Source organism: Alosa sapidissima, chromosome 13 (assembly GCF_018492685.1).
Source record: "Alosa sapidissima isolate fAloSap1 chromosome 13, fAloSap1.pri, whole genome shotgun sequence".
In the NCBI taxonomy this organism is placed as follows: Eukaryota; Metazoa; Chordata; class Actinopteri; order Clupeiformes; family Clupeidae; genus Alosa; species Alosa sapidissima.
Window position 1 is genome coordinate 15,974,424 of NC_055969.1, and position 16,179 is coordinate 15,990,602.

Consider the following 16,179-nt stretch of genomic DNA (forward strand, 5'->3'; position numbering starts at 1 on the left):
CCACCCCCCCACCCCCGCCACACCCACCCACCCCCACACACGCAGACACACTTCTGCCATAGAGCCTCTTTGGAAACACTGGATGCTTGCCATTCAAAATCCTCCTCTATTGAGAGTGATATTTACTCCATTACTCCACCGATCACCATACACCATCTGTACTACCACCTCGTATCAGAGGCATACACTACAAAGCCAGATTAGTGGGATGTTGAGTCTAACGCCAGAAGGGTGCTCAAATATGGCAAAGTCGATTGCTTGTGGCATGCATGTTTAGTTTTCTACATTTTATTTTTCACGTTTTTGTCGAAACATTTAAAATTCTTTACTTTAAACTGTAAACACACACGTTGCCTGTGTTTTGTCGGATTTGAATGCACCTCTAGATTTAGGCACAACATGCCACCAATCTTTCTTCGTAGCATACCCGTCTGCTACAGCTCAAATCAACTGGCCTGCACTCATCATAACAGCCATCTTCCTCCTCCTCCTCCTCCTCCTCCTTCTGTGCTGAGCCCAGTAGATGCATTAGTCTGCTCTGGTCAGCTCCTGCGGTGGCAGCTCGTCTCAGCTGACAGCGCCTGGTAAATAACAGGGTAGCAGCCGTCAGCAGCCCATATGCAAGGCCGGGGCCGGCCTACCCTGCAATTTCCCCTCCACACGCACATCCAGGAACCCGGGCAAAATGGAGCTGTCACTCAGGCCACAGCGGAAGAGAGGAGAAAGGGAAAAGAGGGGGGGGGGGGGGGGGGGGGGGGTTAAAGATAAAGACGCAAGGAGAAAGAGAAGCGAGAAATTGGGAGAGGGAGAGAGAGAGAGAGAGAGAAAGATGAGAGAAAGTAAGGTGGTAGTAGTGCTCTTAAAGCTGCTGCTGCTGCTGCTGTTATCTCAGAGAGCAGTGGCTGTGCTTTCAGCTTTCCTGGTCCAATTTAGAGACACAGAGTAGACTGGAGTAAACAATGCCATATGATCTGAAAGTGCCTCAGATGTACTTCACAAAGTATGCTTCAGATGTGACCAGGGATGTGTTCATGAGGGGCTCAGTCGAAGAGAACATAAGAGCATGACAGTGTTGTCGTTTCACAAAACATGAGGTGAAGCCAGGCAATGGCTAGAGATGTGAAAAAAAGAGTGTGGATGAGAGCAGAGAGGAGACTAGACAGGAAATGACCAATCAGCAGATGGTCAAGAAACAGCAGAGGGAACCGAAACGATGAACCACAGATACTACTGATTCTCACAGCTAGCCACAGATGGCCACAACACGACTCAGAAGATCGCTCATCGCTGCTAACACCTAAAAGGGCGACATCTGATACACAAAGTCCAGCTTAAATCCATGCGGATTAAAGTAGGCAAGGTGACGGAAGTTGAGGTGAGGCTGGAGGGGTCTGTGGGGGTTAAGCGAAAAATTGGGCCAGCTCCGTTATGAGAATCTGATAAAGCGCAGCCAAGCCTGCCCTCTAACTCTTTCTGCTCTTAGCTGTTAAAAAAGGAAGAGCTGAGCTTAGATTATAGACACAGCGGCGGCTTCGGGTATTAATCTTTTAAACAGGCTGCATGTCTGCAGGCCGCTCGTGGCGGAGTGGAGGGGTTGCAGGGGATAAGGCCCAGGTTTCAGTGCTGTGTGGAGCGTGGAGAGCGTGTGGGGAACCCTTTGGGGCATCTGGCCTGCTCGCGCACAGGTAAAGAGGTCCAGTCACAGGTCCAAGCTAAGCCTCTCTGGCATTCTTTGGTGCAACCTAAACAGAAATCACCTACAGAAGGGAGGGGTAGGGGGGTGGTCAGGTAGGAATTAACCACAGGATTTAATACCTTAACACCTCAAAGTATTTGCAGATGCTCTTTCATGTGCCCTTTTATTTTCAAACACACACCTTAAGACTACAATCTGGACCCACAAACATATAAAGATGTGTTAAATGGGCAATGTTAGTGGTCATCAAAAGTACTCAAAGTCAACAATAGGAAGAGAAAGAGAAGGCAATCTGTTTTTCCTTTACCCAAATAGCCACTCTTCAAATCCAGTCTTTATACCCAATAATAATGACATTTATCTCAATTAGAAACTAGAAGGGCACTCAGAAAGTAAAGCCCTCCACCAAGGCCATACAGCTCTTGTCTATGCAAGTCTAACTTGACATATCAGTAACTGTCTTTTAGATGTCAAAATAAACACTGACTGTCCAATAACACAAGAAGTGCATCATCCTTTCAGCAATCAGTTTGATATGGAAATTATACACTGCTGCATTAATTCAGTAATTCCATGTCATCAGAAGACCTACATGTTATTTCTTGAATTTCAAAGGCAGACAGAGATCTATAAAGAAATGCATTTCCAAGATTTGACCACAAGAGGGTACACCAGGTGTGAATGTCATATGGCACATCAGTAGCGAAAGTGAAGGCCTGCGAGCTAGATCTGCTCCAAAATTAAATGGGTTCGACTATGCTTCACCTTTCCACCAAGTTTCATTGAAATTGGGCCAGTAGTTTTTTCCGCAATCCTGCACACAACAGACAGACAAACCAACCTGGTGGAGCCAATAATGTAGTAAAATTTAGAATACATTACATTTCCTTGTGTTCCATCTGCGCTACATGGCACAATCCCAAAGTCACCCCACACACCTTTAGAGGGGCAGTCCTAAAATAGAAACAGCTGACTGATATACAAGGTCAATAACCAATAAAATTCTAATCCTCTACTCACAAATCACAAATAACAAATGGCAGCTCCATGTCCTCTGTTGGTGCATCATCATAATCTAAGGAGCCTAAGGAGCTGTTGACCACTTTCTACTCAGCCATCATTCAGTCCGTCATCTGCACCTCTATCACTGTTTGGTTTGGGTCAGCCACCAAACGGGACAGGGCCAGACTGCAACGGACAATTAAGGCTGCAGAGAGGATCATTGGAGCGGACCTTCCCTCCATCCAGGACCTGTACCGGTCCAGGGTCAGGAAAATGGCAGCAAACATTTCTGCAGAACCCTCACATCCTGGTCACAAACTGTTCAACCTCCTTCCCTCTGGTAGGCAATACAGGGCACTGTTCGCCAAAACAAGCCGACACAAAGACAGCTTCTTCCTCCAAGCAGTCACTCTGTTGAATGTCCAGAAATAGCACCCACCCTTACACTGAACAAAGTCTATCAACACTGTTCTGCTCATCTACCTCACGTTGTTATTCATACATTATCATTGCACTATATTAAATCTTAAATCTCAGTCTATTCTGATATTGTACTATTCCTACCCTCTCTCTCACTTGTATATTGCATCTTGCCTGTGCCTGTTGTCTACGACCATGGCAACCTTGACAGGGACATTTGCATTGGCCTATCCCACCCATAATGTTCTATTTATGGCAAATGTACATACTGTAATTATACTTATACATAGCCATATTCTACTGCTTTTTATTCCATTCTTACTGTTCTTTTTTGTATTCTTTTATGTTTTTTATTCTTTATTCTTATATGTTAAGTGAGGTGAGGTATGTTAGGTGAGTGTTGTACTTTGAGAGCAAAGATTAACCGGAGTCAAATTCCTTGTTTGTTTACGCAAACCTGGCCAATAAAGCTGATTCTGATCTAAACTGTAAATATTGATATTGTTTATAACTATAAATATAAATAATATTTGGAATAATTTGTGTGGGCAAGGATCCTAAATACTACATCTCTGTTCCCTGCTTTAAAAGGACAAATTATAAAAATCCTTTCAATCTTTTTCAATTTTTTTTACCTCCTTCTTTCCTCTGTTTCCTGTCCATTTTGCATTATAACATTTTTCTGACTTGCACGACCAAATACTAAGCTATACACAACGCTTCTTCTACAGACAGCGCTGAGATGGGGGAGCGCAGTCGTTAATCACTGAATCTGGCCGCCCAACTCAAGCCTCCCATCCCTGTGTGTGAGGAGAGAGAAGGGCAGTCACACATAAAGCAGCGCCTCAGAGCCTCCTGTGGTCCTGTGGAGATCGCAGCAGAGGACGGCCTATTAAAGCTCAAGTACACTTCAAGCAGCAGCAGCGTAGCAGCCTCTGAATAAATCCCTCTCTCCAGCGCTCCTTCTCGGTCTCAGTATTCCTTCTTTCTCTCTTCCCTCTTTTTACCTTTCTCTCCATCTCTCTCTCTCCCTCTCTTTTTCTCTCTCTCTCGCTCGCTCTCTCTTTTTCTGTCAGGAACTGACAAGGACTGTTTTGTTGTGAGTCTGCTCACGAAACACGCAAAGGACACACAAACAAACACGACACCTTCTGTTCCACCCAAAGGACTGATTTAATCATATCTGTACCCCCCACCCCCCCCCACCCCTTGTCACCCCAGTTGTGATCAGTCCCAGATGCCCTGCTCAACCCCGCTCCCTCTCAGGTTGTCTTGTGAAGCCTTCCGCTTCTCTGACAGGGCGCCTCCCACTGTTGTCACAGTCAGGAGGGGAGGACAGGACAGGAGAGGAGACGAGAAGAAAGAGAGAGAGAGAAAGAAAGAAAGAAAGAAAGAAAGAAAGGTCTTGTCTTTTGTGCGGCCAGGAGAAAGAAGTGAAAGGGAAAAAATGAAAAAGGACAAGCTTCAATTTTTTTCCTCAATTTGTACCTGCCAGTCAGACATGGTGACAGAGTAGGCCCTCCGGTTGAGTCAATTTGCCAATCAGGGGGGCATTATGCTGTGTGTGTGTACGTGTGTATGTGTATGTGTGTGTGTGTGTGTGTGTTTGTGTGTTTGTGTGTGTGAGGGAGTCAGCCTGATCCATTCAGTCACTGTCACACGTTGTTAGTACGATGACAGCAAGAGACCAACACTTACTGCAACCTCACTGGAGGAGGACACAGAAGAGGGGATGGAGAAGGTGTGGACTTTGCACACACAGATGGGGGGATGGGGGAGGCTGAAGAGAGAGAGGAGAAAGAAAGCGAAAGAAAAAAAAGAAAGGAGTAGGAACCCAGCTGTAGAGGAGAGGAAGCAGCCATGGTTAGGCCAACGACTGATGATGGAGAGGGAGGGATGTTGACAGGGTCAGAGCACCTCGACCCATCTGAAGGGACACGGACAAACACCCACAAGGCAGTCAAGCAAGCAGCCATGGGTCAACACAGCAATCAGTGTGTGTGTGTGTGTGTGTGTGTGTGTGTGTGTGTGTGTGTGTGTGTGTGTGAACACGCGCGCACACACGTGTGGGAGTTCACAGAGCGCAGTGATAAGCAACCTCCATCAGACATGATCATATGCTTGACAAGCTGTAACTCCCAAATAAAAAGATTCAAATAAAGCACAATTTCCTTGCTCAGTCAAATGGCGACTGTGAATGGTTTTGTGAAATGGCGTTCTTTCACCATAGCAGATGTTTAGTTTTCTTTTCCAGTACTTTCTTGCTCCGGTCAAGCATACACTCCCACATCTGCATGAATAAGTGGTTTCGTGAATGAATGAAAGAATGAAAAGAATGAATGTACAATGTTCACAAATCACTTTAAGTCACAACCAGGTGTTGGCATTATTTTATCTTGGATGGATGGATAAATAGTTTGATGATAGTCTTTGACACTGTGTAGTTCTGTTCAGGATGGACCCAAAAGCAGCAAGCAGCTCCAGACCCGCCCCCCCCCCCCCCTCCCCCCTCCCCATCGTACACTGGCTACATGGAGGGTCTGTTTGCAAAGACACAATACCTAACTAGTGGCACCAGGCACAGTTTAGAAGGCCTTAGAGGCAAATAGAGGCAATTTTCCCCAGAAGGCAGAGTGTCATTGTGGAGACAGGGGTGTGCATGCATACTGTGTAATGGGCTTCATTTGGGCTTCATTGGAATGGTGGTGCGACTGCAGTGTGACATTCAGGAGAGTCAGCATCCACGCTACATCACAGCTGGCTTTCAGTGCTGAATGAGATGGGTGCTGAGACAAATGCCAGCACAATTATCTACTCACACTTTCTCAGTGTGTGTGTGTGTGTCTCTGTGTGTATGCACGTGTGTATTCCAGTATATGTCTGTGTCTATGTCTGTGTGTGTGTTTTTGTGTGTGTGTGTGCTGGCACCTGCTGTGGTGTCCCAACAGCATTTTCCGGCTACAAATCACACACAACAACATTACACAATATTAACCACTGTCTGGTGAGCAGTGAACCCACCTCTGGACTTCATTCCGATGAAGCGGTTCTCCACGATATCGATTCTGCCGACACCATGCCTTCCACTACAGGGCAGAGACCAGAGACAGAGGCAGAGACAGGTGATCAAAAAGAGGTAGTTACCTAGTTAGTTAATTAGTTGTTAGTTACCATGTTAAAAGTTGTATCAGCGATTTCAGGCCCAAAAAAGGCCCAAACATAAATGATCACATTCATCTAATCTTTCCTAACGATCCGCTAGCTGCCTGCCCCATAAGCAGGCCGTCAAAAAAACGTGTCTCTGTAGGCAGCCTAGGGTCTGAGATCTGTACACAAAAACAATTGGTACCAACAAGGGTTGGCAACCCCTCAAAGGCAAAATAAAGTGTTTCAACCAATAACCGACGAGATGCGCGTTTAGGAGAGTTTTAATTGCATGGGAGGGAGGGGGAGGGAGTAGCGAGCTAGCTCTCTGCTTTGTTTGAACATCAACAGAAGTGACGTATCCCCGCTATCGCTGATACAACCTTTAACAACAAGTATGACCATTTGCTGGACAGATCAAATCCCTGAGAGAAGGATAGATTACTAAAGAGAGACTAGCAGATACATAGAACATATGGACAGACAGACAGACAGATAGACAGACAGAACAATACAGTTACACAGAAGGACGGACAGTCCATCAGCAGTGTGAACTCTACTGACCCGATCTCGTTGAGGTAGGTGAAGATCTCGAGGGGAGTGTCCTTGGATTTGCCATCCTTCAGATGGGACACCTTGACTGGCACACCTGTGAAAGACAGGAGAGACTTTTAATCCACCTGGCACAGAGGCTCCAGCAACGCAGGCCACAACCAGGCACCCAAAACTCCCCAGCACTGCACCACACATCCTACTCCACCACTTATGAAGTCACCCCCTTGAGGAAAGTGTTTTTTTTGTTGTTTTTTTTTGGGGAGCAAATCCCATGCCAAACCACAACGGAGCTATGAACTCTCAAAAAATGACTAACACAACACAAGGTTTTTGTGTGAAAAAAGAGGGAAAAAAAAAAACAAAAACAGATGCTTGCATTACAATACATTTCAATAGAGCTATACACTCACACAGTGACCAATGGAGCACAAACATTTTGGGTGACAGTGGGAGTATGAATGCCTGGCAATACAATGAAGCTATAGACTTACACAACGGCCAATAGAACATAACGTTTAGAGCGCTGAGGTTTTGCATTCTATTGGTCACTTGGAGAGTTCATAGTGCTCGAATAAAAAGACCGCGGTTAGAGAATAAGAAGAGTGGAGACTGAGGAGAGAAAGGAAGGAGAGAGGGAGGGAGAGAGAGAGAGAAAGAAAGAGAGAGAGACAGAGGGAGAAATGAGAGGGGCTTGAGAGTCTAACCAGACAATACCTCAATGGCCTGGGACAAGAACAGCTCATAAATGCAAAAGCCCTGTTCACTCTGAGGGCTGTGAAATCACGGGCAGGACCTTCCCTAATGCAATTACACACCTAACCATTGCGCCACTGTACTCAGCGTACAGAGCAGGAGTAGGAGTAAGCCTGGTAATGAGTGTGTGAGTGTGTGTGTGTGTGTGTGTGTGTGTGTGTGTGAGGGGAAGAAAATGTGTATGTGTGCAAGTGTATGTGTGCGTGTCTCTCTCTGTGTGTGTATGTGTGAAAATGTCTGAGTGGAAATGTGTCGGTGTGTGAGTGTGTGTGCGTGCGTGCGTGCGTGCACCTCAGAATAAATGGGACAGGATGGCAGGGAAAGAGAGGAAAAAGCAAAATGTCTACATAAAATGAAACAAAATGAAACCAAATGCTAAAATAACACCACAAACCAAAGTCAAACTAATACAGGAAAGACATAACAATGAGAAAAGAACAGAAGAGCAAAGAAGACAACCTACATGTGGCTCACATACAGTTCCTTGACATAAAGTAGACTCACAAACACACACATTCATATACCCAAAACACACACACACACACACACACACACACACACACACACACACAGACACACAACCCTGGCTGGGGACACCCAGATTTTCGCCAGCCTTTCCTCATGGGGACACACTCAACACACTGCCATAAATAAATCACTGTCAATAGGCGGCTTATTCACGGGCCCAAGTGAGCATCGCCGGGGCCAGAGGTGGAGACAGACACTGGGCCTGAGCCTGGTGGGGTGGTGGTGGTGGGGGGTGGTTGCAGTGAGAAAAGATGGGGAGGGAGAAGGGAGAGAATCTTTTTAAGAGAGAGAGAGAGCTTGGGAAAAAAAAAATAAGAAAAAGACAGAGTGAGAGAGAAAAAGAGAGAGGGAGAGAGAAAGAAAGAAAAAACTGCTGATAAGTTCTCTATCCCTTCATCTGTCCAATCCTTCATTTGCATTTAGCATGCTTGCAGTTGCCAATCAAGCCACCCGTATGTGCGAGAAGAGAGAGAGAAAGAGGGTGAGACAGGGAGTGAGAGAGAAATATAAAAGGCGCGTTTCTGCTTGCCTTTGAGTGGCACAAGCAGTGTAAGCCCTGTTCGAGTGACACGTAAAGGGACTTGACAAATATTTTCAGACAAGGCCTTTTGTCGGCCCGACCCCCCTTCCCATATGGCCCTGCCCCCACGGCTCGGAAGAGCAGAAGAAGAGGAGGAGGAGGAGGAGAAGGAGGAGGAAAATACTCCCAGGGCCATGCGAGGCCGTAGGAGATAGCAAGGCCCTGCCTGTGCCCCAGCCACAAAGACCTCCGCTCCCCCAAATAGTTAATAATTAGATTAAAAGTTCAAATCAATTAAAAAGCAGGGGTGTGAAGGAACGAGAGAGCAGGAGGGGAGGGGAGGGGAAGGAAAGCGCGGGAACTCTCTCTCTCCCTTTCTTTCTCCCTCACTCTCTCTCTCTCTCTCTTACTTATGAGGGATCTATCGATACTGATGTGCATTCACTTGGGCTTTCTTCTCTTGCTGCTTTTGCGTATAATGCCCAGAACAGTGCAGACAATGGGACAGCAGACACAGTTGTTGGAAAAATTACTCCAGTAGATTTTTGCTCTCTTTTTCTAGTGAGTAGAAAATGGTGTGTGTGTGTGTGTGTGTGTGTGTGTGTGTGTGTGTGTGTGTGTGTGTGAGGGGGGGGGCAAGATTTTTCTTGCGTAGTTAAAATTCTTTTTTTGTTGTTCAAAGAATGTCTGGGGCTGTCTTTAGGAAGGGTCTGAGAAAACAGGCGCAGTAAAAAAGTGAGGGAAAGGAAAAAGAAAATAAAAGAAAGGAAAGGAAAAGAATGAAATGAAACATCCAAGTGCAGGTCTTTTGCAGGAGGGAGGACAGAGGGGTGGGTTTGGGTTTGGGGGGGGGGGGGGGGGGGGTCTTTTGTGTAAACCACTAAACCAGCTTTTCTCCTTCCCCCTTAAATGGGCCGGGGGTTGGGGTTGGGGTTGGTGGGTGGGTGTATAGGGTGGCCACTAAAATATCTATGAATACTGATCAGAAATGTGCTCGGATCCAGCGTAGCCTTCTTAGGGGACACAATGACATCGCTGTTAGATAAAATCACATTACCAGTTCATTGGGGTGTCCATTGACTGCCTGACACACTGAGGGCTTAACATTTATGCATGCATTCCCGGGCGCTAGTTTGTCATGAAAATAACACTTTGTTGAAAGGTTAAAGGGCCATCTTATGTGTGGGACAAATATTAGCGTGTTATAGAAATCTCAACACTTCCCACTTTCAGCAAAGAGTCTCTACGTTTTTACTTATTAGCTCTATGTGCTTTTATTGTTATGTGATTGTTTTCTACACACACACACACACACACACACACACACACACACACACACACACACACACACACACACACAGGGAGAGAGAGAGAGAGAGAGAGAGAGAAACACGGAAGTCGAGTGATGGTTTTAATTTTTGAGGAAGTCTGCCCTGTTTGTACCTGCAAAGTGGTGGATTTGGAGATTATCGGGTTTTTTTTTTTAATTTGATGACATGACATTTTGTATATAATGTAACTTTAGTATTACTTTTGAGTGAGAGGGTGCATATGCTATTGACAACTAGGTCATGAGAGAAAACAACCATTTAGGCAGTCTGAGATCTAGAAGTTTTCAACAAGAAAAACAAAAACAATGCTTGAACATTTTGTTCCCAATCTACTTCCGCTTCATTAAAGGACCAATATGTAGGAAATAATGGAAAATAAACTGTAACCATTCCAAAAATGATCACCATGTGTGTCAGAGAGTAAGGAAACACGATGAATTGAAGTAATGGCTTATTTGACAACATTACTCTAACCCGTAAAACCCATAAAAAAAAAGAGTTACGGGGCGGAATCTCTTGTAATTTTCTCTTATGTTTTGAATGATTAATTCTAGAATAGCGTATTAATAATGGGCTAGCGCGTCCTCCTATTTGGGTTGCCAAATTAGCAAAGGGCAACTGTCAACAGCTGTCAGTTGTAGTCATGAACGCCTACGAGAGGCAGGCAAATTTCCAAAATTAAAACAAGAAACAAATTAAGAGGACATAGGAGGAGCTTCCTGAGATGGTGACGTCTTCGTCAAACGAAGAATATCAAGTCTGACGCAGAGCTGGCCATATTTCTCCACAACATAGCCTAGGCTAAACTTCATCTGCATCGCTAACTTCAGCTAAATATGTTATGTTGGTTAGAGAGGTATTTTTTGTTTTCACTGTTTCCGTAATGTGTAGCTGGGTCATGGTTGGAGAAACGTTAAAGCAGCTGCAGGTCAACTAAAGTTAGCTAAGTCTTCATTACATCTGGCAACCCAGAGGAGGCTCGCGTCTGGTAGTCTTGAGAACGTTCACCAGTGTTTTGATTTTGGCCTACAGAACGTTCGGTAACAATCCTACAAATCGCACCTTTAAGATAACATATGGAATGTTAAAATAGAAGCCTTGTGGGAACAACTATGATGCTGATAATGGAACTCTCTTGAAATGGTCAATAGGACCTCACACTCACACACTACAAAAATGGGACTAAAAATACAAAAGAGATAGAAGAAGGGCATCAGAGAATGCCGCCATTGGCAAACACCAAGTGCTGTTTCATACAACATTAGTAAATGTGAAACTAAATTCACGACACGCAGGTTCTTTCTTTTGCCCGTGCTAACAGGCCGGTAGTTATGCGCAGTCCTGCTAACTGACCAAGATAGACCAACCAACTAGCAAACAAACAAACAAACTAAACATATAACCTCCTAAGCGGACAGAATAACACAAACCATTAAAGAAAACAAATCTTATGACGCACAAGTACATAGTCAGGCAAGCACAGCAGTGAAGGAATGTGGGGACATGTCCTGTGTGTGGTCCTAACACAGTCACAGGGCCAGAGGGCCTTGAGGTTTGGGGTTTGGACGGCACAGGACTCTAGGGATGCTCATTCATTTTCTAGACTTAAAAAATACAGTTGATTGAATTGAATTTAAATATAATTCAATGGAAATAGACATTTAAAACAAAAAAAATCATGTTTTCAAGTTACCATTGTGAAGCAAAAGGCAGTGCTAAGTTTATAACTCAAGACAAATGAGAGCATTGTTGCAAACTGAAATGCAGCAAAATAATCATTACATCTCTATTATGTTGTTTTCATCATTGCTGGAAGTCATGGTTGATGATTAATCAATTAATTTGATTCATTACACAGCCCTACAATACTCCACAACACTTTACAGTAAAATAGGGGCTTTGACTGCTGTGATGTGGGTTAGATCAGGAGGATATCATCGTCAAACACAGATAGACAGACACACACACACGCATACCTTTTCTGAACTCGAGTTCGATCAGATCTGGGGAGTTGGGAGTGTCTTCTGGGTTCTTGGTCATTAGGTAGAGATCAGATGGAGCGTGGCTCTGAAATAAAATCACAGAATGAATGAATGAATGAATGAATTAGTGGACTAATGAATGAACAAATTAGTCATTGAATGAGCGATCGAATTAATGAACGAATGAATGAGTCAATAATTAAATAAAAAAATAGGGGAACAACTGAGGAACATAAAAATAACTACAGTTGACTTGTATTGTTTTTTTTTTGTTTCTTTTTATTTGTTTGTTTGGCTTCCTGTATGGATCTTTTGTGCATATTACTACCCTGTCCTAGAGTCCTCATCATTTGGTCTCAGACAGAATTTGACTATTTGTTTCAATGCCACTGGTCAGACTTATACATCTTATCGTTTTATGAACATGGATAAAACGTTCTGCATCTTTACAGTAATATAGCTAGGTTCAACACATGACATGAGAAAGTGAGAACCCTGTTGACTGAAGAGTTTATCAATGTCTGTTGTACTACATACAGAAAAATGACAGAATGAAAAAAAAAAAAAATGACAGAAACAGTGACTAGACACAGACTTTGTAACATTTGCAGCTATTACAAACCAATACACACAAACACACAACTGCATAATCTAACTAGATGTACCGCATAGCGGTACAAAATATGACCGCCGCTCAGTCCTGTACATCCGTTCCGCGAAAATAAAGCACACTTCAATTTGTCTCCATATTTTACTCCATCCCCCACTCTTGAAACTTTTGTGTATGCTTGTTTGGCATGCCTGAGTGTGTGTGTGCAGCTGCACAGAAAGTAGCCTACTGGTGCTGAAAAGGTGAATAGATTGTAGAATAGCCAAAGAAGATGTAGCATTGTTATAAAATCTTTAAAATCTCTAAACAATCACAAGTAGGGCAGTTCATCACAGTTCATCCATTGCTACTGGATTGATGAAAGGTCACTTACACCTGTAGGCTACATTGTATTTGGGAAAAGCAAAAGGTATCAGCATAATGTTATTTATTTATTTATTTATTTATTTTTTTAATGTATTTTTAAACAAAAACATCTCTGTCAGTTCCATGCCGTTTTCAACAGCTATCAAAAACAAAGGTCATTTTTGGATGGATGGATTTTTTGTGAATGTTTCTTCTTCTACATAAGATTTTAGTCATCTTTAGTTCATGTAATACTTTATTGTCAATGCACAAATTAAGTAACAGTAGTCTGAAACGTTATTGTTAATGCACAAATTAAGTAACAGTAGCCTAGTCTGAAACGAAATGCTGTTTTACATCTAACCAGTGGTGCAAATAACTGACATGTCCAAATGGGCCTTGATGAAATGCGTCGCTAGACTGTTCATACACATTTTAACGGGCCAAAGTTGAAGAGCTTTTGTCCGTTATTGTTAGTGCAAATATAGGCTGATTCATGTTCCCTTGCATTGTTTAACTGAGGTCCATGGCTAGTCTGGCTTTCATCAGACCAAGCTCAATCTTTTAAGAAATCAAAAAATAAATAGCGGCAGATCAGGCTGGGTTCACCCAGCCTAGTCCATAGGCACCCGATATTGTTTAATTTTCCGATTGAGATATACACGCTCTGGCTATTTTAAATGCAAAAATGCATCAGGGAGTTATGACAAAACGGTAACTAACAAACTAGATCCTAATAGAAAGCTGTTAGCTTCCCTAAGCTACAGGTAGGATTATAAGGTAGGCCTATTTACAACATAAATTGTCAATAGGCTATGCTGGCGACACAAATAAAATCTCCAATGGCTTACGCCTTACAGTATCAAGCGGACTTAAACTGTCATATCGTGGCGAAAAGTTGTAATAACATTCACGCAGCTCCATGAGTCAAGGAAAGCGCGAATGAAGTAGCCACTTCTAAATGGGACCCACTACACAGTAGCTTAAGGTGTTTTGCTAAAGCAGCCGTAATGAAATGAAGGTGTCATTGTTTGGATACTTCACACACACGTGCTTTTTAATTTCACAGACTACAACTACCAAGCTGGAATCAAAGCACATCGATTCCCCTCTCACACCCTGCACGCACTTAAAACAAAATAAACAGGCGTCTCAGTCTCACGCATGTATAGGCAAAACTGTATCAGACCGGTGTAACGTTGGTAAATCTTCCATTGCACAGAATGATTTTGTAGCACGTGCAATAAATGACAGTCGAAAGATACAAACAGTGCTGCTATACATTTGCTTGGTATAACCGCATTTATAGTTTTCTACAAATGCAATAAATCAAATGCCTCCATCACTCAACCAACGCTAACGGTAACATTACCTAGGTCCTTATTGATATTACAAGATTAACGTACCTGCAGTAAAAACCAAGAATGTCCGATAAACATCCTCAGATTTATTTCGGCTTCAAGAAGAAATGGGAATTACACTTCATGTGAACATCGTCCTATCCTTATTAGATGTTCGCTGCGGTAAATTACAGTCCTTGTATGAAGCGTCCATTGTTTTTTCCAACCCACTTTTAACTTCCAACAAAATTACGTCTCACTGCAACGATGCGCCATCTAGTGGACAAACGACTACTTCTCGCCAATACTGAAAATGCAGCCATGATGATGATGATGAATATTTATTTTGGCTTTCTTTTAATCCTACTGATTTTCATTTTTTACCGGGGGGGGGGGGGGCAAAATCACAAATGAGTGATTATGAGCCAGGTTGATGTGGGCCCTTGAGACCAACATACCATAAATTCACAGAGAACTGTGTCTGCCCTACCCTCCTTTCGGGGGGTCCAGTCCAGCGGGGGGGGGGGGCTACAGATCAAAACGAAGAATGACGGTTCCATGCTATCCATGTGGGGGTACATGCCCACAAAGTTTTGTGTACCCCGGTCTTTCAGTGTCCCGGGAATCCTTGTTGGTGTACGTCACTAAATGTACACATAAATTATTTTATTGTAAGGCCCCCCATGAACGAAAGTACACAAAACTTGGCGTGCATTCGGAGGGTGTCATAATGATCCTACACTTTTAATTTCGTGCAGTTTTGACCTTGTCAGCCAGAGATATTGTGAAGAAAACAACTAATTTTTTGCTTTTTAATTTTTAATTAGGTGGCGCTATACATGAAATAAGTGGTAATGGGATGGGTTGACATGCCCCCTTAAGACCAACATACATAAAAAAGGTGGACCTCCTAGGCCCTACGGTTCTCGAGATATTCACAGAAAACTGTCTCCGGCCACCTACAGGCCAGTTGGTGTATAGTAACATAAATTAATTTATTGTGTGGCCCCCCATGAACGGAATTCCACAAAACTTGGCGTGCATACAGAGGGTGTCATAATGATCCTACACTTCCAATTTCGTGCAGTTTTGACTATGTTAGGTCACAGATACCTTCAATTACAACACCTCATTTTTACTTTTTTGTGTTTAACTAGGTGGCGCTATACATGAAATGAGTGGTTATGGAATAGGTTGACATGGCCCCTTGAGATCAACATACAAAAAAAAAATGGTCCTCCTAAACCCTACGGTTTTTTGAGATATTCACAGAAAACTGTGTCTGCCCTACCCTCCTTTCGGGGGGTCCAGTCCAGCGGGGGGGCTACAGATCAAAACGAAAAACGATGGTTCCATGCTATCCATGTGGGGTTACATGCCCACCAAGTTTCGTGTACCCCGGTCTTTCAGTGTCCTGGGAATCATTGACGGAAATTTGGGCATGCGAAAAAGAAAAAAAAAAAAAAGAAAAAAAAAAAAAAAATCTGACTAAACCTATATGACCGCCGCTTCGCTGCGCGGCGGTCATAATAATAGAACTGTTAACTAAAAAACATAAACTAGGAACGACAATAGGAACCATAAAATAAATAAAACATGATCAGTCTCATATGGTCCAGTTTAGCCTGGCTATTTATCTGGGCTACAAGTGAATATAGCCTAACATCCCTCAAAGTTCTGTGGCACTTTAAAGTTGGAACATCTTCTGATTGCCTGCATTTCCGATATTACAAATGGTAAAAACATTAATAAAACATGTCAAAATGATGTAAAGGGGACTGTATGGGTCACAACAAGAGTTTGTGCGATGTGCGATGGAGGAAGGGGGGGGGGGGGGGGGGGGGAGAATACACCAGCCTTGAAATGCCATCAAGATGTAAGTGAAATGACATCAAAAAATCAATGTCCCATTTTTCCCCTCTGTTTGGTTTCATTTTCCCCCAAGCTGCCCTT

General features: G+C 43.4%; 1 protein-coding gene across 2 annotated transcripts in view; it reads right to left on the reverse strand.

Moving 5' to 3' along the window:
• ass1 (argininosuccinate synthase 1) overlaps nucleotides 1-16,179 on the reverse strand; it is a 51,334-nt gene that overhangs the window by 9,750 nt on the left and 25,405 nt on the right. For both annotated transcript variants that reach the window (XM_042059726.1, XM_042059727.1), the window contains 3 exons: nucleotides 11,926-12,016; nucleotides 6,827-6,911; nucleotides 6,140-6,204 (listed from right to left, as the gene is read on the reverse strand). In XM_042059726.1, coding sequence (XP_041915660.1) covers nucleotides 6,140-6,204; nucleotides 6,827-6,911; nucleotides 11,926-12,016 — 241 coding nt within the window. The remainder of the gene's footprint in view (nucleotides 1-6,139; nucleotides 6,205-6,826; nucleotides 6,912-11,925; nucleotides 12,017-16,179) is intronic.